General features: G+C 44.1%; 1 protein-coding gene across 4 annotated transcripts in view; it reads left to right on the forward strand.

The window, feature by feature from the left end:
- Window positions 1-25,014, forward strand: part of DPF1 (double PHD fingers 1) — a 989,286-nt gene that overhangs the window by 925,614 nt on the left and 38,658 nt on the right. For all 4 annotated transcript variants that reach the window (XM_069644470.1, XM_069644468.1, XM_069644467.1 and 1 more), the window contains one exon: window positions 5,518-5,599. In XM_069644470.1, coding sequence (XP_069500571.1) covers window positions 5,518-5,599 — 82 coding nt within the window. The remainder of the gene's footprint in view (window positions 1-5,517; window positions 5,600-25,014) is intronic.

Genomic DNA, 25,014 nt, shown 5'->3' on the forward strand with positions numbered 1-25,014 from the left:
CTCTAGGCACCTCTCCTAAGTACATTTGAACTTTCCCCCCAATTATCACTTATCGGCATATAAGTGTATCAATTTAAACACTATCACAAAGCCTAAGGAGGCTGCACTTAACTAACTAATAAAGAGTCGACTAGACTAGCCATCCCAAAAACTACACGCATAAGTCCAACCACTCTATGCCAGGATATCAGATCCCAAAATTAACCAGATTTGAAAAGGAAATTCTACCTAGCCAATTAACCCACAATACCAGCCACAATCCACTGATCTCCACATCATCTACCTTATAGCCTCATAAGTGTGTACCATGTCAAGTGACCTTTAAACCTTAGATAATAACAAGCAGTCCGTTGATCTGTTGTATCAAACTTAAGGTCCACATCCTACGAACTAGCACACCTATCGCATAAACACAGTATCCTACACCTTCAACTATTCAGAATAAAAATTCCTACTATTACGTCACTTATATCAAATGCCACCTGTTAATTCACAACAACAGTTCACCACAATCCAGGATCTGGGTGAAAGAATACCCGAATCGCTAGAATCATTAACAAACTTACTAATAGCATATAAAAGTTTGAGCCATATAAAAACATTTTTGTAAAAAATAAACAGCAATCCATCCCATTAGTTCATACTCAATCGCAGCATCCCACATCATACCATGATCAACCAAACCAGTATGAAAATGGCAGACCTGAAAGGAAATAAATCATTAGCATACATAAATGTAATAAATATGCATTGTAAAAGATAAGCATACAGCAATGTTCCAGGTATCAAATAAAGCTTTAAAAATTAATCACGAATATGCACTGGCTCATTACAATACAAGGCCAAACACAGTTACCCAGGAGGAATCAGTTAGGAAACTTGCTAAGAATTACAGACCGCCTGTTAACTCAGCCCCCCATCTTATCCCAAGCTAAACAAATCAACTCAAGAACCTCTCACAATTCAGGAACAAACCCATTCATGAATCTCGGAGACAGTACCTTTTAGTAGCAATGACCAACGTAACCTGTGTAAATAGAACAAGTATGATATGATATGATGTGATGTGGCATTTATAATGCGCCTATACACGTGTTTCAAGGCGCAACAAGGCAAGAGAGGGGGAAACAGAGGGAGGACAGACAACGATCCTACTAGGCCAGGGGTCATTCAGATCACACAAGTGCGTGGGACGGGGTGGAGGGGCAGTGTAGTACATTGGAATAGATAAAAACAAAAAGTAAAGTAGCGGCCAGCAAGTGGCAAGTGCAAGGTAAGTGCAGACATCAAGTGCTGGTAGGGGGACTGTAGGGATACAGAAACAGTCCCCAAGTGCAGGGGTTGGCAGGCAGGGCAGGTGTGAGAGCTGGCGGGGGAGGGACATGGGCCCAAGATCAGAGAGTTTCCAGGTAATCCGGTGCAGATCCGGTTACAGCCAGGAGGTCAGCAGGAGAGAGGAGTGGAGAAAGCAGAAGCAAAGAGTAAGGTTTTGAAGTGTTTCTGGAACCAGAGATGGTTCTCCTCAGGTTTATGGGAGGCAGGGAGGCTGTTCCAGAGGGAGGCCCCAGCCGAAGAAAGAGATCTACCACCAACTCATTGCTTGGAGAAGCGACTGATCCTGAGGGAGTTGGAGGCGGATGAGCGAAGAGAACGAGAAGGAAGATATTTAGGAAGAGAGAGTTGAAGATATTGAGGCCCAGTGCCCCAGAGGCCTTGTGGACAATGCATAGGGTTTTGAACTTAAACCTTGCAGCCACTGGGAGCCAGTGCAGAGATTTCAGACCAGGAGAGATACGATCCATGGGCTTGAGGCCAAGGACAAGCCTCGCACTCCTGTTCTGGATAACTTGCAAAGGGCGGAGAGTAGAGGCAGGCAGATTTAGAAAGAGGCTGTTGCAGTAATCCAGCCTGGAGAGAACCAGAGCTCTGGAGAGTGAGCTTCTGGGGGAAGGAGAGGAAAGGAAGAATACCTATAAGGAGATGAAGCTGGTAGTGTGACTTCTTAGAGACATCAGAGATGTGAGGAGAGAAGGAGAGTGTGGAGTCGAAGATGACCCCAAGGTTTTTAACCTTGCAGGTGGGAGCATGAAGGAGAACTACAGGAAAGGAGGGAGTGGATGTGCCGATGAGGAGAATCTCAGTCTTACTGGCATTAAGACAGAGGTCATTGGTGGCACACAACTCCTGGATAGTAAACAGACAGTCAGTACATTAATCCCCCCAAGTTAACATAGTTCAAGCCTCAGCCCATCAATAATCAACCTAGAAGTTAAAGCTCAATAAAACAATATGAGCATGAGTAGGGTCAATGTTCCATAGGAAAGTCCCAATTACATGGATGTGAAACATTTAGCCTGACTATAGGGCCCAATCATTGTCATGACAGGTGTACTGACTCGTATGGACTGATACAATATTAAACCTTTTGCCATCTGAGTCACCTCCACAGAATGATAAGACCCATATGCACACTCAGCCATCATATTCAGTCATGCAAAAGTATGATTTTAGATGATGTAGAAGCAAGGAGAAGCAAAACAACATGTAACGTATGAAACACTATGTAATATTATATGATTAGGCTAGCTAGAGAAACCAAATTGAAGATGTAGATAAAACACTGGGTGGGTGTACAGGATAGACAGGTCATTGAGTAACTCAAAGGACTGCTCATGGGCAAGGAACTCTGACATAAGGCTGATCACTACGGCATACATAATGCCCCCCCAAACATGTCTTGTTCACTGTGGTTCCGGAAAGGAGGCCCGGGCAGTTGCAGGGATCCAGAGAGCAGCAAAAGTAACCCCATAGGACCCCCAGATGGAAACCGCAGGGAGCTGGCTCACAACAGAACTTAAGGCAAAAGACAGCCTCTTGGGAGAGCAATTGTTATCGCCTGGCTGTGGGACCAGCAGAAACCATGTTGTAGACTATAAAGGATTCTGGATGAACAGCGTGTATTTTGAGAAAAAACAAGGGCAAATAAGATAACAGACAGCCAAGCAGCCTATGTAACATTGTTGTGAACTTTAAACATTTCTGTCTGACCAGGTAAATTAATTATCATTTCCAGAACCTGACATTGAAAACCAGCCCAATCAAACTGAGCAAAAAACTAACCAACATAGAATACAATGGTACACATGTTTCCTAAAAGAACACATAAAGCTTCCAAGCTTCTAAGCTGAGGAATACAAAACACAATGAGGTGAGCAGCTCCCAGTCAAGAAGAACAGATCTGACTCAAAGTATTCCATAAACCGACATGTACACCGTGTGATAAACACCCTTGCAAGTATATATAATGTACATGCTAGAAAACAGAAGTTCTCCTCCGTCAGTTACAAACCAGTCTCGCTCACAAGGCAAACATCAACTGGCAGCACGTTGAACAGAGCGCCTGCTTGTCGCGTACCGGTATTTTGTGCTCCTCAGTATTTTGACATAGTTCCAGACTCCACATAACCCACCCAGCGAAAGAGCGCAAGGAAGAACTGCTCGATGTCTCCGGTATTCAAGTCTCATGCCTCATCAGCGCTGATTAGAACACCTTCCTTGTAGGCAGTCACCCCATGGAGGATGCTTTACGCCATACTTGTAATACCCGACATGCTGAGGGTCCTTTTCCCAAGTTTCTGATTTCATGCAGAGAATCCAAAAGAAAACACAAACAAGGAAGCCTTTCAATTGAAACGTCTAATGTTTAACTGATTTTAAAAAGCAGCGCCATTTTGTGGCCATTAATGCAGTCGAGAACAGGCAACAAAAGTATAAATATAGCAAGAAAAAGGTGTAGAAAATGTTCTAATTATTAATAACATATCAAAGCCAGTATTAGTGAGGGGGGGAAGCACTAATCCAATCTACATTAAGGCACCATGGTAGAGGCGTTATAAAGGCTTTACAACCAATTTAAAGCTTCTTTGGGGTCAGAAGTAGTTTTCTCTCAGTGATCAAGAAAAGAGTGTTAGCATTATTCAGATATACCTTAATGCCCAATAGTTTGGCCATATCCTTAGCACTTTTAAAAGATCTTCTTTTCGCCAAGGTCTCTTTAGGGTAATCTGGATAAAGGAAAATTGGTTTTCCCTTGTAGCTGGCACTTCCTTTAATTCTGACAGCATTCAAAAGACCTTCTTTTGTTCTGGAATTCACAAAAGTGATTAAAATCTGCCTGGTTCTAGGACCCAAATTTCTTTCAACTCTGTAAGCTTGGTCAATATCATTCATGGAAATTGGGTCAAAGTTAAAGCAATCCTTTTAAGATTTCCGTCACAAAGAGGGTCAAGTTTTCATTGCTTTTCTCTGCCAGTTCTTCAATCCCCACCAATATTAGATTTTTCCCTCTCATTTTCAAGTCCAACTCCAGATACTTCTCCTTTTCATTCTGCAACTCTTCCTTCAAATTGTTGTAAGCCCTGAAACTTCCCGCAATCTCAGTGCCCATGGTTGTTGAACCCTCTTCCAAAACAGAGACACGGCTGACCAGCTGAGAGAGTTTCAAATTGAGATCTGGCATGGAAGATTTAACTTCCCCAACATCCTGGGCCACTTTCAGAAAGAGGGTATAGATGTCTTGAGGGCTGGGAGTTTCATTCATCTCAGAGACTTGTTTAGGTTTCTTCGGGATTGGGTTCGCCGAAGTTTCAATTTTTTTCTTTGCGTTCATTATCTTATATTATATAACTTGAAGGAGAGGGCCAGGAGCTGCAGGATTAAGCTGCTGCCAGATAAACATGCACTCTGCAGTTTTATGCCTGCTCGTACCCCTCTGCCATGGAGACTGTCCCTGGGTGGTAGCGGTGCACTGTATAAATCAACATCACATATTAAACACCACAGAGATATGGAAATCTCTCTCGGCACAGTTCCCCTCATGCTCCCAGACAGATGGCTATCCCGATATCCCAGCACTGGCAGCAAGTCAATCTCGGGTTCTCCCCTCTACAATCATACACCAAAGTGTCAACCCCAGAAACACGCTACATTCATAGCAGCACACAGAAATTAGGCACTTCTGGCCTGTGCCTATAAATACCTCCGGTTTCGCACCTGCCTCCACTTCGCCCCCCACCCCCAACCATAGCCCCACAACTGCCCCCTCTCTTCCAGAACCAAACTACATATCTTGTGCCCATCCTTCCACACTCACAAGGAGGACCCAAAGGACTTATCTACCTGTCTCTACGCTGCACATCTCTTGTTTGGTTGGTTTCCAGGCTTTCTTTTCATAACTTCTGCTCTTGGAAGTGGAAGGAATCTGGCATGAAAAATATTTTTTTTTAAGTGTGTATAAAGTGATGGGGTCGAATGAAAGATGCCAGAGTGCTCTCTTACAATGGAGAAAACCTGAACAGGAGATGTGAGCAATGGGAAGGAAAAGAGCATAAAAGGAGGAGAGAGTAGGTGTATTGAGAGACGGCACTAACACAAGAATAAGATATTTGGAATTAGCACAAGCCAGAATCAGTGACAAAAGTGGTTCCCTGTTCTTGACTTTACTCTTATTTCCTACAGGACCAGTTGCTCTTCTGCGATGACTGCGACCGAGGGTACCACATGTACTGCCTGAGTCCACCAATGTCTGAACCCCCGGAAGGTAAGATACACCTGACTTTCTGTGTCAGCTCCTGACCAGGATGCTGTTATTGACTTGGGTAGTTGTTTTCGTAGAGAGTGTTGCTCGCACTTAGGTTGTTGTCTGGAGACAGTTTCTTGACATATGTTCAAACTATCCATTATGTCTGCCTTCAAGGCTGATCTAGTATCTAATGTTGTTTTTATTTATTTGGTGGGTTTTAAATAGCACAAAGACATGTCACTGTATGCTTGCTCCAGTGCACCTAAATGCTCCCCCAATGAGGGTTTGCAACAACAGTCTAAATGTATATACCAACCTAAAGGCATGGTTCTCCCCAACCTAGTCACATCGTCTTGCACTGGGGAAACCCCCGGCCGGCCCATAGAGTCGCGGTTTGCTCCGAAGTACTTTAAGACGAGATAGCTGCACCTCGATATGAATGGGGGTGCAGATTCAATTACTCCATCACCAATCAATAAAGACAACTCAATGGTTTGGCAAAGGGAGTCCGTTTAATGACAAGTACAAAAAACGGGGAGTCATGGCAATCAGCAGTAATGCGATAGTCAGTCTTGCTTCAACTCCAACGAACTTCATACAAACAGTGACATTTATACACAAAACTCGTCATAATTGACGTGTAACACTCAAAAGTTAATAAGCATTTCTATTGGTTTGGAAAAGGTAACTTTAATATAGGTGCTATATCTGTATATGGTAACGGAGTAAGGTGATTGGATAAACCCCTTCCTTCAAAATGATTACTGTAGACGTCACTAATAGTACAAAGTCTCATTGGTTCTACTAACTATGGGAATCTAGATTATTTGGTCCACTGTGATTGGGTTGGCACCAACCCCATGCATATTCTTCCACTTTGCTTAGCAGCACACAGAATGGTCAGCCAGGAGCCCCACTCAGCTACCCGGCTTTCCTCCAATTAAGGTTACAATCAATCATCGCTACAACAACTATGTGTCAATTATCTCACTGTGGTTGGCCTTGAAACTGCATCTTCTGTCTGGAAAAGTTCTGATATCTCTTGCTTGGGTGGATGCCAGGCGTAGGTGTGAACTTGTGCTGCTCCTTGCTCGGCTGGTCACGTGATGCAGACAACATGAATTTGTCTAGTTTCTTGCAATTTCTGTATTTGATTCTAATTCAGCTTGCCCCCTGCCCATGTCTCGTTATCTTTGGCCTTTCAGAAGCAGGATATTCTGTTCTTAAGTTTCAATTATGTGAAGCTACTGTTCGTTCCTTTATTAGTATAATGTTGGCTCTCCTGGCACGAGTTGCATCTTCTGAGTTTCGATTCAGCCGTCTCTTCACGTTTGCTGGAATACGAGTCTTGTTTTGTTGAGCCTCTAGTAACCTAAGTTGATTCTGCTTTTAGTGCAAAGTGGACTTGCACTTACAATACTGTGCCTTGTTTTGAGGTACATAAAGTATAATGGCGCTTGCCGCTCTATTCTTCTACTAAGCATAGCAAGCCGCACTGGTTTCTTAGCTTTCTTGCGTTTCAAGCATATGTACAGGCATTAGCGTGTTGGATATCTTCATCTTGCTTACAGCTTAAGCTTCTTCATGTTTCAACATCGTTCTCTTCTTTAGGTTCACAATATCTTTATTCATGCCGTTTCGTCTCTCTGCATCATTCTCTGGTTGTCATTTCTTCTATCTGCAAGTCAGTCTGGGCCCTTGTGACGGCACCATTCGTCTTCCATTAAGGCCTTTTTGGTTTCTTTCGGGACTGTACTTAGGCAATCTTCATTTCGTCTCATTTGCTGGTAGGGTTTTCTCAATGGGTGCTTTAATGTCCATGGTTTTCTTGGTATAGGTACGTCAATAGGTGCTGTTCTTCTCATGGGTACTGGGCAGAGCCCTACTGCGGCTCTCTGCTGGTTTATTTACTCATCATATGTCACATATCGTGGTGTAAATGTTTGTTGGTACTTCAAAATAGATGATTGGAGTGCAGGCCTTATTTGGGGCATCCTCTACACTCCCCCCTCTGGGTGATTCATTGACCACTTTCACTTCCTTCTCTAGATTCATTTTGTTCTGTTCTTCTGTATTCTCCTTCCGTTCTTCTCTGGGAATCATTCCTTCTTCATCTTCTGGATCTACACATGATGGCCTGAAGAAGTGTCTCTTTGGAGTTTATGGGGCTGATTCATGGAATTATGTGCGCCGAAAAACGGGCTTTGTGCGCCATTCTGCTCGCAAATCCCCATTTGTGAAACGGATTTGCGGGCACAATGGCGCTCAAAGCCCGTTTTTCGGCGCACATAATTCCATGAATCAGCCCCCATATCTTTATAACTCCCTTCATGCTTCCTGTTTATCTTACATGTTCATCCTTGTTCCAGTTCATTAGTTGACATTGTCCATTTGGGCTGCAGTAAATCCATCTTCCCACATAGTTTCTGTGCTTCTTGTGATAGAGAAATTTGTACCTTCTGGCGCGTGCCTGCTGGCCTTCACAAAGTCTCTTATTTCTTCATCAGTCAGGTCTTTGGGCTTCCATCCTGGCTTGACATCAATCATGATCTTCATCCCTATAGCTTTTTCCGCAGTCTTCTGCCATTGTGATATTATTATTTTAATAACACAAAATCCTAGTAGTACGATCACTAGTAGGGCTCCTAGGAACTTGAATGCATCCGCCATCCATTGTGTAACCCATGAAAACAGTGATTCAAACCAGCTGTTATTATCAACTTCATCAGTTTCATCAATCATTTGGTTCTGTAATCTTGTCAGCATACCTATGGCTTCAGTTAAGGTTCCATTCTCCTCATCATGTGATGGTATACATGTGCACCATGATTCTCCGATTTTTGCACAAACTCCTCCATCTATGGCTGTGATCATGCCAAGGACATATCTGTTCTGGAGAGTCATTGGTCGAGTCGCTCTTAGCTTTTCCTTGATTGCATTGAATCCTTTTATGGTCGTGTTGATGGTCTGCATTAACTCCCATCTGGTTATCTGCAACCATTTAGTATTTGCTCCAACCTGAAATCTTGGCATGAAAATCATTGCGAACACTGATGAGGTGAGGCTAAACAGCCTGTGTTGTTATAGGATTGCATGAAAGTCTTCTTCTGATTTGGCAGAGAAGTAATTCTCTCTCTTCATTCGAGTTGTTAGTTCCACAGATCTCTTCTTCCTCAGGTGAGCATCTGCCTTCGGGAGACTGTCAATATTCAGGTCACTTTTCGGGATCACCAATGCTGGAACGTGGATGTTCACTATTGTGCATGTGTCTCCCCAGTCTCTTGGCAGTCTGATGTATGCTTTGGATCCACATGCCCAGTAATGGTCCATAATCACTGCAGTTCCATATACCATTCCTGGAGCGTGAAAAACTCGTCCACAGTTCTGATTCTCTCCCATCTTCCTTGTGCCATTGTTTCTGAAACATCACTTTGGGCTTTCTAGTGGCACTATCTGCAGGGGTCCTCCTCTGTCTTGAACCCATGTGAGTAGCTTTTCAAGTTTAGGCCATAATGGCTTGCATCCGTTTCGTACTATGTTGATGGTTGGCTCGTAGTGACCGAAGACCATCCATGCTCGCATAGCACTACTCCTTTCTCCCATCCGTCTGGTGAAAGCACTGTTCCCCAAATTTGCATTTGGCCTCGATTCCTCCATCTCCCAGCTTCTTCTGGAGTTTTTCCTTGGACATTTAGCTTCTGATTTGCTTCTCTTCTAATCTCTGCTCCTTTAACTCCAGGCCTCTCATATCCTATCACAATGTGTTTCGTCTTTCCATTGTTTCTTGTCTTTATGTCCTGGACATAATTGTCTTCATTTGGAACAGTTGCTTCAGTTGCCCATTTCAGAGAGGCATCACTTCCTCTCAACTGGCCTCTGGTCTTGCACATTGCTACGTGTGACATACAGTGTGCTGTCTGGACATCAATTTCTACAGCCATGAAGATCTTGGACTTCCCCATGATGTATGGCAGGAGGTCACATACGAAGCAGTCTTCTTCTGACGTCCTTCATACAACTTCTTTCATGTGTTGGTACCAAATGTTGTTTCCCAGATGTGCTGTGCTGTCCAGGTAGTCGTTTAGTTCATTGTCATCTCCATGCATACTTCTTGATTCTTAGTGTTTTCCTGTAGTTGGCTATGACTACATCCCTGAAGGCATCTGTATGGCTTTTTCTTGCTGGAGGATTCTCAGGTATCATGGTCCATGGTGCAGGCCTTCTCATCCGCGCCATTTGGGTAGATCAAATTCTGGCACCTATTTCTCTTTCTTCATACATCTTTCTGTGTCGGGTTATAAATGTTTGTATCCATTCTGGCATTTGTCTGGTGTATGGCTGTACTGTGGAACTGGTGCTTGTTCCTTTTGTTGGGACATATATGCTTTGTAATACAGTTTCTGCGGTTTTGTTCTTCAGTTCCTCTTGCAGCTCCCTTCCTTTGGCTATGTACAGAAACAATGAGTCTACTATCTGTTGTGTCCATGTAGAGAGTTTCTCCAAGTTAGCTCTTGTTTTCTTAAGAGTTTCTGGTATGACGGTTTCTATTGGTTTTCCTCTTAACTCTTGGTTTCTCACAACGTCTGCTGTGGAGTTTCTTATGGCGGGCAGTCTCTTCTTCTCTGCTGTTTGTGTTTGTGGTTCTGTAGTCATTGACACTAGGCCTGTTTCGTGTGCATTCACTGTTTGCGTGCATGTAGTTGTCAGTGATGTTACTTCATTCATCCCTTGCCGACCCTGTCTCCGGCTTTCCTTTCCATTTGTTACCACAAGAGTGTGTGAATCACTGCTAATCACATTCATTTCATGTTCATTCACTCCACCATCAGATTTTCTAGGCACTGGAATGACTATATAAGGTCTGGGTCTTTTTGTGGGTCTTATGCGTACATCATTAGGTGGGTGCACTGAATTTGGAACGCTTTGTGCACCATTAAAGAATGCAGTTCGGATTATTAATGACAATAAAATAATGATGAATATGATGCATAGATACATTATTCCTCTGTAAGTCCATTCCAGTTGCCCACCGGAGGAGCAGCAGAGCCAGGAGCATTGCTGGAGCAATGCCCTCCCCCCCAGGATGGAGAGAACACGCAGCCAATACCACACGGTGAGAGCGGGTCTCCACCTACTGCATCCTACAACTACGATCTCTTTTCACGCAGCGTTTTTTGAGAATTTTTTTTTAAAAATCACAAAAATCGAAAATATAGTAAGCGCAACCAAAGGAAGCACTCCTAAAGCATAGTTTTGCCGTTCCGCATCGTCTGTTCCAGGGTATCCACTCTGCGGCATCTTTGCAGTATTGCAACTGCACCACATTGAAAGCCACTCCAAGATGGCCGGCTTTCACTAGTTGTACGAAGCCGGTGCTTCAACTTCCTCAAGAAGTAACCAGCCAGCTACTGGATTGGCCACACAGTGCAACTTATGCACCAATTAGGAACCGGCAGGCGTAAGCCAGCCCTCATTCACCAAGGCCCGCGAACCAAGGCCACCTCCTGTCGACAGCCTTCCATGCCGACAACCAGGAACCCTGGTTAAAGTGGCCCGCACCTCCTGAGGCCCCTGCAGAACGTGGACCATTACAGGTACTTTCTCAGGCCTCTGCATGTGACATCTCGATATTTGAATTCTGTACCTTGCTCCGCTTGCAACACAGCCCATCACACGAGCGCGACTCACGTTAGTGCCTATGCCTAATTTACAATCACATATCCCCCCAGCTGATCCACCCGCGCTTTTGGCCACCGTCAAAGAAAGTCAAAAGTGATTTCGTTGTGATGTTGATTCCAGTTATTGCCCCCATTACAAATATGTAACGATCTGACAATTGAATATACTGTTTTCCTAACCCAATTACCTCGCATGTATTAAATGCACTGATCACTCTAGATGTACTCTACAGGCACTACTCATCCTAATGTCAGTATTGCCCATATGTTACAAGTGCAGTACCTATCATGTTTCATTTGAATGCTCCCTGCAGTAGGTACTCCCCTGAATCAACACACCCTAAAGCCACTGCATAGCCGGTGCAGTGAGACCGTTACACTGGTCTATTTTGGGTTTTCTTAGCTAAGTCGAATTTGGCCATCTCTATGTTCTCTCTGTTAAATTGAAATTGCCTATCTTGCAAAGTACAGTTTTACCTCTTAGTCAAGTCAAATCTGCCTACCTTGGTGAACATTCTGCCAATTTGTTTTTGCCCATTTTGTGCACTCCTAGCTAAAATCAAATTTGCCTATTTTATGAACACTGTGCCAAACTGCCTGAGTAATCCTAACAGACTTTGCAATACTTTGTGAATGTAGATATTTCAAATCTTCCTATCTGTTAACATCTGGCAAAGTCTATATCACCTAAGTTGCAAGTGCTTAGCTAAAGTGGCTTCTTTGCCCAAGTGCCTCCATATGCTAGATTACTTTTCCCTATATTGTAACTGGAAAGATGCTAATCCTAGCATCACTGATTTGCACTCTGATGGCGACCAGCCATATTAACCGTAGAATTCAAGCTCACACCAGGCCGCCTACCTTAACAAATACAGTAATAAACGCTGTTACCATGAGCCAACCTCTACATAACAGTGCCTGAGAGACAGCAACCCATGCCTCTCTACCCTGTTCCACAACTAATAGAAATGCTAGACTCCTCGCTAGATTATCCAAAATACACAAACCCCTGAGAAGATCCCTTCCAACTACCAACCTTAAATCTAACCTCAAGTCCAGTCTGACACCTTATCATGCAAAGCAGTCTCTGCCACTACCCACCCGGTTACGAATGTCCCTCAGAACAACAAGCACAAGTCATGCGTTAATAATCCTGACAAATATACCCCAATCAATGCAGCTACCAAGACACCCCCCCCTCAAAGGAGCACTCATCAATGTAAGATCGCTCGTCGCCCACGCCCCTGACATTGCTGACCTAATCACAGAAAGCAATCTGGATTTCCTGGTGATCACAGAAACATGGCTCCACAGTGCAGCAGGTCCCGCACTCATGCTAGCTATCCCTGATGGCTACACCATAGCCAGACAAGACCGCGATAGTGCCCGAGGAGGTGGCCTCGCCATTATCTCCAAAACATCTCTATGCCTTTGACTAGACCCCGCCCATCTGTCTCAATCCTGTGAAGTTCTCTCTGTCAAACTTCAGATAAACAACTCACACACACTCACCATTCACTTAATATATAGACCGCCTGGACCACTTGGTACCTTCGAGGAGGAACTCCACAATATACTCACCAACATCCTCAAACCTTCCTCGCAAATACTATTACTACGGGATTTCAACCTAGGCTTTATGGACCTAATGGACAAAAATTCCACAGACATATCCAACACAATTAAGGCACTAGGTCTATCCCAAAAAGTTAATAAACGGAATAAGCGGACTACAACTGTACAGCTACTATTTTATCCATTCTGCTGCTCTGCTGGACATACCACTCACTGGTGTCCTTCCACCTATTTACTACAAGATCCGCCACAACGGTTCGCCAGGTAGTGCCACCATGCTTAACTAGGAATAAACAAAGTATGACGGCACAGAAAATTATCCCTGCTATCCTTTCCACACTTAACTCATTATCCGAAAATCTTGATCCTAGTATCTTAGTCCAAGAATTTAACAATATTATGCTGACCACACTCGATAGAATTGCCCCTCTCAAACTTAGATCCAGCAAACCAAAGGCCCATTTAAACAAATGGTTCACGCCACAACTCAAAGACCTTCGTACCCTAAAAAGAAAAAGTGAAACCAATTGGAGACTCTGCCCCACTAGTGAGAACAAAACCAAACTAACCTCACTTTCCTCTCATTATAAGAAGGAAATCTGCTTGACAAAACGCAACTCCTATGATGAGCGTATTGCTAATTCCAATTCTAGTATGAAAGAACTCTTCTCCATACTGAAAGAACTTGAGTCCCCAATAGCTACACCTGACATCTGTACCAAAGATAAATCTTGGTGTACAGACATCCAACATGCACTGGCCAATAAAATGTTTACGCTCCAAAATAAAATTCAGCAGAAAAAAGATATGTTGAACCTACAGCACTCGCCCAACACTCCTGTACTTAATGCTTCGCCACTGGTTCACAATAACCTCTTCAATTTTTCCAAAATGTCTACACTAGAGGTAGAAAAAATGATCCTGTCACTAAAACCTTCCAATTGCAAAGGTGACATCTGTTCAGCACAGTTAAAGATGCCGCCAGAGATGTATCCCCATTCATCACCAAACTGATTAACGCCTCCTTTGACACAGGCAATATCCCTGCTAACCTTAAACAGTCTTGGGTGCTCCCTCTCCTGAAGAAACAGACCCTAGATCCTCTCATCCCTACCAACTACCGCCCTATTACCACGGTCCCTTTCTTACTCAAAATACTGGATAAAGCAGCCTACAACCAATTTCAAAAGCACCTTGAACAGCACAAACTCCTTGGTAACAGACAATCTGGCTTCCGCCCGCTACACGGGACAGAAACAGCCTTAATTGACTTAAAGACCCAAAAAGACGAGTTGAGAGACAAAGAGCAGTCAGTACTTCTACTCCTTCTTGAACTCTCAGCTGCATTCGATCTGGTCGACCATAAAGTCCTCTGCAGACACCTTGATTCTGCTGCTCACTTCTCCCCGGAAGCTATTAACTGGATTAAATCTTTCTTGAGCGAGAGAACTATAAGAGTCTTCTCTCCCTCGGCAGCAGCAGACCCCACCCCCATCCTGTGCGGTGTCCTTCAAGGCTCTTGCGTGTCTCTAAGTCTATACAATATCTTCACCAAACCCTTGTCTGATGATCTGGACCTTCTGGGTATTACCTACACTAATTACGCAGATGATACCCAGATTCTCTTCCTGCTTTCTGGGGATCACAACAAGGACATGGGGCTGGTGAACAAAGTATATCTTATCATCCAAGCATGGATGGCCACTCATGGCCTATGCTTAAACGATGATCAGACAGAGTTGATAATCTTGGGTTCTCAGGCTAACATCAAAAAACTAGGTCAGGAATTTTCCACATTCAACATTGATGGGAACTCTATCAAAGTATTCTAGGAGGTCAAAACCCTCGGCTTCTACTTGGACTCTACATTGTCATTTGATAAACAGATCAAATCCCTGACTTCCACCACAGCCTCTACGTGCAAGCTACTCAGAGCTGACAAGCCCTTCCTTTCTAACGACAGTTGCCTGATCCTGGCTAGAGCTCTAATACTTTCCAGAATCGATTACTGTAACACTCTTTACAGTGGTGCTAATAAAACAACTATCCACAAACTTCAAACCCTACAAAATAACGCTTTAAGAGCAGCCTTAAACATAAACAAAATAACCCACATTTCTGCCATCAGATGCCTTCATAAATGGTTATCCACTGCCAACAAAATACAATTGAAGACACTTTCATTGACCCACAAAGCTCTTAATAATTCTGCCCCTAGTTATCTTACAGCTAAATTTCAGAGAAAAAACGTCCACAGACTAACCAGAGCCGGCAATGTTAATTGTCTGGCCATACCTAAACACAAGTTTACCACTATTGGTGGCAATAGCTTCCATGTAAAGGTTGCTAAATGCTGGAACACTCTGCCTCAAGATTTGAGAGCTGACCAACCCTACCTACGTTTCAGAAAAAATGTGATAAAACACATCATCGCCATAGACCCTTAGCCTCTGACCTGATAGATTATGCCCGTTGTCCCTGTTCACCTGCGTGCCTTAGTAATAACACGGAGGCTCTGACTAAGCATGGTGCATTTCTGTACACTGCCCATGTTCATTCTTGCAACCACAAAGGCCACATTATCGCTGTATATATCTGCACATTCTGTATACTCTGTGCTCATGTAATTTTTGTGTATATTTGTGTATATTCAATGTATATTTGCAACTATGTAAGCTTCGCATCTTCAGACTGCTGCACCCTCTTACCCACGGGTCTGGTGCGCATAACAAATGAATAAACAAACAAACAAGTCAGGCGGCAGCATTTTCTTCCAGAGAAGCGGGGTTCCTCTCTTCTTGTGGGAGGACCAGGTTGCTGCTCTGGACGCCCATCTTGATCATTCGCCAAATGTCAATGTTAGTATTTCCTTGACCAGTATAATCCTTTAAGTTCTGTGTTTTAGAGTGTCAGATACTCCATAAGTGTCCCGCCTCTTGCGGGTGATGGATTGTCTCTTAATTCAGGATACAGTTCCTTTGCAAGACTATGGGAATAATCAAAACAAATAACACTTCAATGAGTCCCCTTTACTGTGCATGTTCAAAATAGGTGAGCTCCCAGTCCACTCCTCGGATTTGCTTCAGACCTGAGGACATGTTGGACACTGATCAGTATGAAAACATAGGACAAAATAACAACAGGTACAACAAGTGAAGTTCTTTATTCGGCTTCCTCATTCTGTCCCTCGGCGGAAGGCCTTTTAGAATCTCCTCAGATAACTCCTCTGATGGTTAGAAAGTTCCACTTGAAGCATGATTCAGTGCAGGAGCATTCCCATCTGTGCAACATTAGTTGGGTCTCTAATGAAAGTGAGGACATCAACATCGATTGATCTCCCCACTAGCTCTGGAAGAGTCAGTAACTATGTGAAAAAGGATGTTGTGTGCCAACCTGCTGTCTTCTGGTGACAGGGACATCTCTCCTGTCTTTGTTGAGGTTCAGGATTATATGTTGTTTCCTTGATGTAAACAATGTCTACACTGTCCGGTCGCATGGAGTGCAACCAGAATGATTATCTTATTTAAGAGATGGCTTAAATGTTCTGTATTTGCTGGATCTTGGAGAAATGTGAGTGTGTCTGTTGTTCTCCCAATGAGGGTTGGCCAGTCTTCAATTATGCGAAAAACAGGGTGTTGATGAGCTCATCGATTTCCACCTGTGTTGGGATCATTTGGTTCTTTCTCACTGTACTCAGGGAGTAGGATAAATTATTCGGCAATGACAGTGAGCAGTTGTCTTATTATCTTTTCGTTTTCGGGATCTTGTAAAAAGTCAGTGACACTGGTGACCCTCCCTACCAATGACGGGTATGATCTTAGCACTAGGTCGAAATAGGTGACCACATCATTTGTGATGTCTCTACTGTGGGACACCATAAGTGATTCCGAAACAGAGTTATCGTGCGAAGAGTCAGGATACTGATTTTTCTTCCAACTTATGTGTCCTCGATCAAAACTTCTCATGTTCTCCTCTCTTTATTAAGGCATGCCTCAGTCCAAAGTTCAAAGTCATCCAACTGTGTTGTGGCTTGTGCGTGCAATTTTTGTCTTCATCCTGCAACTAGGATGCACAGAGTGTCTGTTTTTAAAAAGATCCTTGTCTTTGTCTGGCTGATTATGCGTCCTTCTTCAGCGTCATGGATCTCGTCTGTATGTGCTGTGGTTCTTCCCCGTTGCTCGTCGATTCCTCTTGTTGGGGTGCAGGCAGGGGGCCTTCTCCATTGTAGGGTTTTATATTGCCGAGAAAAATCCACGCTCTCCTGTCTTGCAGTTTCACAGCGGACGGAGTGCAGTCCTCCACTGTAAAAGGACCATTGAACCTTGGCTTGTCCCATCTTTTCCTTGTATGGTTTTTCACGAGGACAGCATCTCCAGGGAAGACGAGTGGAACACGTAGACCTTGAACTTGGTCTGTTGTAGCATCTTCTTCTGTGTTGCTGTAAGGCAAGATGTCATGCAGTTCAGATAGTTTTGCATTTCAGACCGTAAACCTTCTCCTGCTGACTGGGCATCACATCTAGCTCTATCTCTGGGTGTCAGGGGAGTTCTCATTCTTCTTCGTATAGTTATCTCGTGTGGCGTAAGATGATGGTCAGAGCCGGGTTGGTTCCGAGAGCATACAGTGCCAGTGGAAGGCAGTGCAACCATCCCTTCTTTAGAGTAAGCTTCAACTTGGCTATCCTTTCCTTTAACAGGCTGTTGAGCTTCTCACAGATCCCATTACCTTGTAGATGATACACCAACAAGAACTTGTGCTTTATACCAAACAGCAAGCTAATCTGCTCAAATATAGCATTGACAAAATGAGGGCCATTGTCTGATCTCATGACTTTGCAACCCCCCCCCACCTGGGGAACACTTCCCTCACAAAAAATGTGGCCGCACAGGTAGAGTCTGGGTGTGTACATGGACCTGCCTCAACCCACCTAGAGAATGGACACACCACAACAATTAAATACCTGTACCCGTTACATACTTGAATCATGTTGACGTAATCGATGTGCAAGTGCTGAAAAGGCTCATTTGGCCTGGGGATGACTCCTCATCACTTTTAATGTATGCCCTGCTGTAAGTTGCTGTCAAATGATACAATTCGCTATAAAGAATGCAACGTGCGCCACTAAATTTGGTATGAACCAGTCTTCCGCGAGCGTTGCTGCTAGATTCTCTTTCGTCATGTGGGCTAGGTAATGTAACTGCTCCAGTGCTATTTTTAATAGGGCTACAGGCATCACTGGTTTACCAGTGCTATCTTGTCGCCAGAAGCTGTCGGAGGGGTTTAAAGAACTCCCTCGACGTTTCCACAGGTTTTTCTCTTCCTGCGGTGCCTCCCCTTGGAGTTCCGTTAGCTGTGTTTGCCCCAAATCGCTATAACTCTTGTGTAGCTCGTTCCACCAGCATCCTTTCATTGATATGGGTGACTTCTACCTCCATGATCGTCTCACTTTTGGATGCCATGCGCTTGGCTTGCGTGTCTGCTGCGTGGGTTCCGGGTGAGATAAAATCTGTCCCTTTCGTGTGGGCGGCTCATTTCACGACCGCTATGCCCACTGGGAGCTGTAGTGCCTTTATGAGCCTGTGCAATAAGGCTGCGTGCTGCGCTTGCGTGCCGTCTGCTCGGTGGTAGCCCCTCCTTTTCCAGTGCGCTAAGCCTGCGTGCACAGTCGACATCACATAAGCAGAGTCACTGTACACCGTTACTTCCTGGTCTGCGTGGTTCTTAATGGCGAGTATCAACGGCAGTAATTTTGCAGCCTGTGCTGAATAATGAGATGGTATTTGTGCACTAAGAAGCACTTGAAATTCTCCATTTGCTGTGTGCTTTATCACAGCAATGCCTGTGTATCTTTGCCCATCAGTTTGGTCGATCCTTGAAGACCCGTCAATAAAGACGATCTCTCCTCCTGCCAAGGCATTTTCTTTCACCCTGGGGATTTCATCATAGAATTCTTCATAATTGCACAGTCATGTACGGGCTCTCCTTCAGTGACTGGCTCTGCTATAAACATAGCTGGGTTCACTATCTTACATCGGATTATTTTAATCAATGGATTTGATATGATCACTTCATAAGGAGAAGCTCTCTGAGATGTCAATGTGCCCTTTGGTTTCTCTAAAATGGTAAATAGCGAGTGCTCGACGTACAACGTCATTGAGCATCCCATTACAATGGTTGTAGCCTTTTCTATGGCGAACGCTGCGGCAGCTAAACTTAGTTCACACAGGAAGTGGTCTCACATCACTGGGTCCAAATTCCCGCTGTAATATGCAAGCTTCTTGTACCCCAGCAACGTTCTTTGAGCGAGCACTGCTTTCATAGCTCTGCCATTTGTGTGTAAAAACAGGTAAAATTCCTCTGCATAATTAGAAATCCATAGAACTGGTGTTGTGCAAATAGCTCTTTTGAGTTCAGCAAACCCTTTATCCATGGATTCAGACCATTCAATCTTCTCCTTCATCGCTTAGGCCTTCTTTAGGGCCTGAAGTAAAGGCTTAGTGTAAGAGCTGTAGTCAAAGACCCATGCCCTGACATGGTTGCATAGGCCTAAAAAGCTCTGCATCTGCTTTATCGTGTGTGGCTTAGCCGTGTTCAATATGGCTTCAGCCCTTTCTGGGGTCACCTTCTTTCCCTCATGTGAGATCAATTGACCTATATACAACACTTCTTGTTGAGAATATTGCAACTTTTCCTTGTCAATTTTATATCCTTTCTCAGCCAGTATAGTCAATAGCTGAACAGAATCGTGTCTGCATTGCTCTTCTGTGGTGCTGCAAATCAAGATGTCACCCACATATTGCAGGACGACACTTTCTAGTGCAATATTGCTCAAGTCCATCTGCAGGACTCTGTTGAAAATGGAAGGGGGCTCACAGTACCCCTGTGGTAGCCTCATGCTCTTCAGACGCATTTGTCTGAACGTGAATAACGTCAGATCCTGTGAGTCACGGTGCAACGATTTGCCTCAACAGGTATATTACATAGGATTACAGATGGGTTAGGGACTAGAGGGAACTTGGCCTTAACAATATCATTTATTGGCCTTAGATCTTGCACTAGCCTCCAAGACCCCCCTTTACTTTTTTTCACAGGGTACACTGAGGTGTTGCATGGTGACTCTGATGTCACTAAGATGCCTTGGTCCATCATGGCAGAAATGGTCTTAAAAATCCCCTCATCTGCCTCCCTGGACATGGGATATTGCCGTGCCTTGAGTAAAATGGTTTTAATTTAATTCTTACTTCTCCAACCCCCTTCAAGAGGCCTACGTCATAGGGTCCTGTAGTCCATACTGGGACAGGCACCTGGGCCATGTCGCTATCAAAATATTCAGGACGATTTAGCGCCAATATCATTCTCTGGGGCACCTTTCCTTTAATCATTTTAACCCAAAAGGTGAGACTCACTTCTACCATTGTCTCTCCCATATCTGTTGGCTCTTCAAACAGATTGTCATCAGTGACGTCAGTCACTCTATATCCTTCTTCAATGGTGATTATCACGCACCATTGTCTGCCCTCGTCATCGTAACCGTCAACCAAGGCTACTTTCCCTCGTATGGTAACTGTGTGTATCAACAAGGGAAATACTTGATCCTCCTCCTCATGCATCGGTATTCTGGCTCTGAATAAGTTCTCATCAGGGTTCTCATGATTTTCTCTGCAAGGCCTGGCAGCCCTGCCATTAGTATGCGCGTACCATATGCAAACATTTCTGGCTCTAATGGTATAGTCCTCATGGCTGGGTGTCCCGCGTATGCTCTGACTATCTTGCATGCATTTGAATAGTGCATTCCTGGAGTCGAACATGCTATGCCCTCCTCTGTGGACGAGATTGTCATGTTTAACTTCGTCATTAAATCTCTCACCAAAATGTTTACTGGGTCTGACGTGAATATAGTAAAGGCACATTCATTTCACATTCTCCTATAGAGACGGGAAGTGCTTTGGTAAAGGGTACATGACTTGTCCCTCATGTGAAACTCTGAGTATTCATGGCCTCGCCGGACAAGCAAAACTTGCCTTCACGAATACACCAGTGTGTCGCACACGTGTCAACGAGGAAGGAATATTCTTTATCCCCTATAACGACATCCACCCTAGGTTCCCTGTGAGAGTCTGGTGTCACTGATAGGATAGAACACATCAGGGTTCCCAGTGAGCTGTCCTAGTCCATATACAAATTTGACCCACCATGTGCTGGTGGATTTCCCCCATTTCCATTTTTACTTCCCATTCCAGGGTTCGTGGTCTGCCCTGTGCCCCTCGTTTGTGCCAATTGCAGTGGGGACTGTTGGGACTGTCCTTGTGGGAAATTCCCCATGCTCTGCGGTTGTGCACCTTGTTGCGCTCCTGGAGCTTGTTGTTGCACTGTGTGATTCTGTGCAACTCCCTGCTGTAAGGCTGCCGATGGATTCACAATACCTGCTCCTGTCCCTTGGCCGTTCTGCGTCATGCCTTGGCTTCTGCATGTGCGCGCCAGGTGCCCTGTCATTCCGCACAGCCAACATACTGGCGGTGGTCAGATTATTTGCCCGTTTGACATATCTTGATTACCATTTTGCATATTTTGAAAACCTCCTTGATTATTTTGGAAACCTCCCTGATTACTCTGCCATCCTCTTCCCTTAAATCCTCTTCCCCGTGGGTAAAACCCTGCATTACCCTGATTATTTTGCTGTGGACTAGCCACCTGCTGCATGCTCGATTCAGCTGCGCTAGGTATCATGGCACCCACAAGAGCATATTTTGACAATTTCCTTTGCACCAATTTCGCTTCCTCACCCTTTCAATTTGCTTCCTTTTAGCGATTCTTTTCTTGCAACAGTCTGCAATAGTGTGCAATGGTTAGCTGTATTTCAGCCCAAGGTTTAGCTTCAATTCCCACCAATTTCGTGGCACAATATATGGTAACGTACGGGTATAGATTTCATCCAAGATTCATGAGTCTCAAGCACCCATGCGTCTTGAAAATTCTGTATATAAATCAATGGATCCGCAGACTATTTCAATTTCTGCGTGATTATAGCTCCCATATCGGAAGTATCTGGATATAGCACTCATAGCGCTTTACATACGGTGGCTCTACAATTGTTAAATGGAGCTCTGTCATGCGAGGTATTAATCGTGGTTACACCAGGGTAGCCTGCTCATGCCCACACATGGTCTGCTCTCTCACCGAGTATGGCGATTAGGAGACCTTTAATATCCACAATAGCTAACGTGTTCCCTCCTGTCATTTTTTCTAACTCGTGTATCCATTTTCCGGCTCCCGGTGTCAGTATTGGAAGCTTGTTTTTCAAGTTTTCTCGATCCATGTGTGGCCATGGGATATATCGCGGCCTTATTTCCCCCCTTCTCGAGCAACGGAAATTGGAATGTGTAGCCCTCTCTCTCTTCTCTCATTTTTCTCCTGTCTATTGCAGGGGTAATATTTCCACATCGCCGTCTACCTGGCAACTAGTGCGACTTCTCGTGTCCTCTTTGTTCCTACATATTTCTAATCTTTCCAGGGTTAGTTCTTTACTCCCACTAATTTGGCAGACATCCTCAGTGTTGTAAAGCTGAGTGCTCTCTAGGCGCTCGTCTTCCCCCTCCCCTTGGGGTATTTGTTCTAGCCCCATTTCATCATATATTCTATGAATAGTTTCTCCAATGCTTCTGGTGTTGAAGTCATCGTCAATATTTGCTCTAGGCGTGTCTGGTACCGAGTCGTACTAAGGAAATCATTCTTCGATGTCTTCCCAATCTACCACTGGAACACATTTTTTAACCTCTCTCCCCAGATATTCAAGATCGCGTGCTCTGTGTCTTCGCTTACGTTCTGTGTCCTCATCAAACTCTTTGCGCTTCCTCGCCTCTTCTCTGACCCTATCTACTTCCTTTCTTTTTTCATTTCTACGTTCATCTACCCTTCGAATTTCCTCATCTCTTCGTCTCTTCATTCTTTTCTCACGTATCCTTCGCTCTTCTTCTAACCTTTGCTGTTTCTGTCTGTCTTGATCATTGGCTGGCCTTGGGTTGCGATCAAAGTGTTTTTCTTGTTCTTCGCGATATAGCTTTTCTCGCCTTTGTCTGTCTTTCTTCCTTATCCTTTCATCTCTTAACTCCTTCTCTTTCCCCTTTCTCTGTGTCTCATCTAACCTCTCCTTTTGTCTCGTGTCATCAATGCTTTTGCCATCGAGTTTCAGTAAAATTTGCCCTCCCATCCATTCGTCCTTTGCGAATGCTATCTCCTCAGTTCTATCCTCGCTTCCCTTCCATCTCTTTCCTTCTCTCTTCTTGTCGAGAGATGTTCTTATCTGTGCCTGATCTCTTCTTGCGTCATCACGTCTCTCCTTGTCCCGTGGGACTGCAGAGGTAACATTCTTGCCCTTATCCTTCCTTTGATTTTCATCACTAATATGTGTAGGTGAGTCATATGTTGTTGTACCCCGTGGCTGCTTTGAGCTCTCTCAGTGGATATAACCCCTCGTCCTTACTTTCTTCAACTTTCGTTTCGAGTAGGGCAGGTGGTACGGTAGGCATCTCCCCGCCCCCCACCCCGGTGCATACATTAAGTATCCAAACTGTTGGTGGCTCTTTCTCCTTTCCCTGTTCATACATTTTCCACAACTCGAGAACAGCAAGGCGGTTTTCCAACTTCTTGCCTGAATATGTGGCTGCAAATATGTCATCATATGTTGTAAGACGGCTTTAGATAAAGACCCATTTTGTAGCCATGGCATAAACATCTTGTGGTCAGTACCTTTAACCCACTCAGTACTATATTTCTTTAGCTTGGGTGCGTGTTTGGCAGCTGCTTTCATAAGTGTGCCAATGAAGTCATGTCTTTCATGCTTAAATCTGTTCCCTTTCCTCTTATATAACACTTGTCAGTGGTTTGTGTGGCTTAACCAACTTCTACCAATATGAGCGAGCACAAAACACTGCAAGCTCCAATCCAAATTTTTTCACACATTTTTTTATATCTTCTAATTTACTCAAAAAACATCAATACACATGCGATTTCATCTCGGCTGTAAAATCGCACAAAATTTAGATTTGTTTTCTTAAAAGAACATTTTTAGACATATGACGTCACAACAAAAAACATGTACGACAGACGCTTGACAGACTAAACAGACACCAGCTGGACACAGATATCTCTGCCTCAAATCATTCCCCTTTCAACAACGTCTTTAAACGTTGTGGTAGTCTAATCGTTCCCTATTATGTGGGACTCTGGGTACACGTTTCTTCTAGCCGCTATATTAAAGCTTTGGAATAAGTGAATCCTCTCACTTCTCGGTGTCTCCCCTGGTATCCTCTCACTTCTCAGGTGTCTGCCCCAGTAACCTTTCACTTCTCGGGTGTCTGCCCCGGTAACCTTTCACTACTTAATTATTCTCAAGTCATTATCCCCATATATATATATATATATATATATATATATATATGTCTTCTCTACTTCTAACTATATTTTGTTTTCTTCCCGCCTCCCTCCGTTACCTTTTCCTTTTACTTGTTCTAAGGCATACACTATTTGCCAAAACATTCAATTTTTGTTTCACTCACCATTCGCATAGTTCCTCTCTGGACCCTCGGGATCATCGCCTTTGTTACCGCATTCTTCCGCTTTTCGCCTGCTGAGCTGCCTGTAGGAATGGGAAGAGAAGTGTGGGGAACACGGGTCCCTTCAGGCCCTGACTACAGTCTCTTTTAACCTGCCACTGTCTACGGGGAGCTTCACGGTCTACTCAGCCGAATGGCAAAGGACTCGTGATGTTGCCGAAGACCTAGAGTAACTTTATGTTGACGGTCAATAGATGTCTTACTTTAATCAATAATCGATAGTCGATAAACCATCCGATCTCAGCTACCAAGTGTACTGGGGAGACGTCAGTGTTTGCTCTGAAGTACTTTAAGACAAGATAGCTGCACCTCTAGATGAATGGGGGTGCAGATTCAATTACTCCAACACCAATCAATAAGGACAACTCAATGGTTTGGCAAAGGGAGTCCGTTTAATGACAAGTACAAAAAACGGGGAGTCATGGCAATCAGCAGTAATGCGATAGTCTGTCTCGCTTCAACTCCAACGAACTTCATACAAACAGTGACATTTATACTCAAAACTCATCATAATTGACGTGTAACAGCTAAAAGTTAATAAGCATTTCTATTGGTTCGGAAAAGGTAA

This window comes from Ambystoma mexicanum, chromosome 2p, assembly GCF_040938575.1.
Source record: "Ambystoma mexicanum isolate Mex_15411 chromosome 2p, UKY_AmexF1_1, whole genome shotgun sequence".
In the NCBI taxonomy this organism is placed as follows: domain Eukaryota; kingdom Metazoa; phylum Chordata; class Amphibia; order Caudata; family Ambystomatidae; genus Ambystoma; species Ambystoma mexicanum.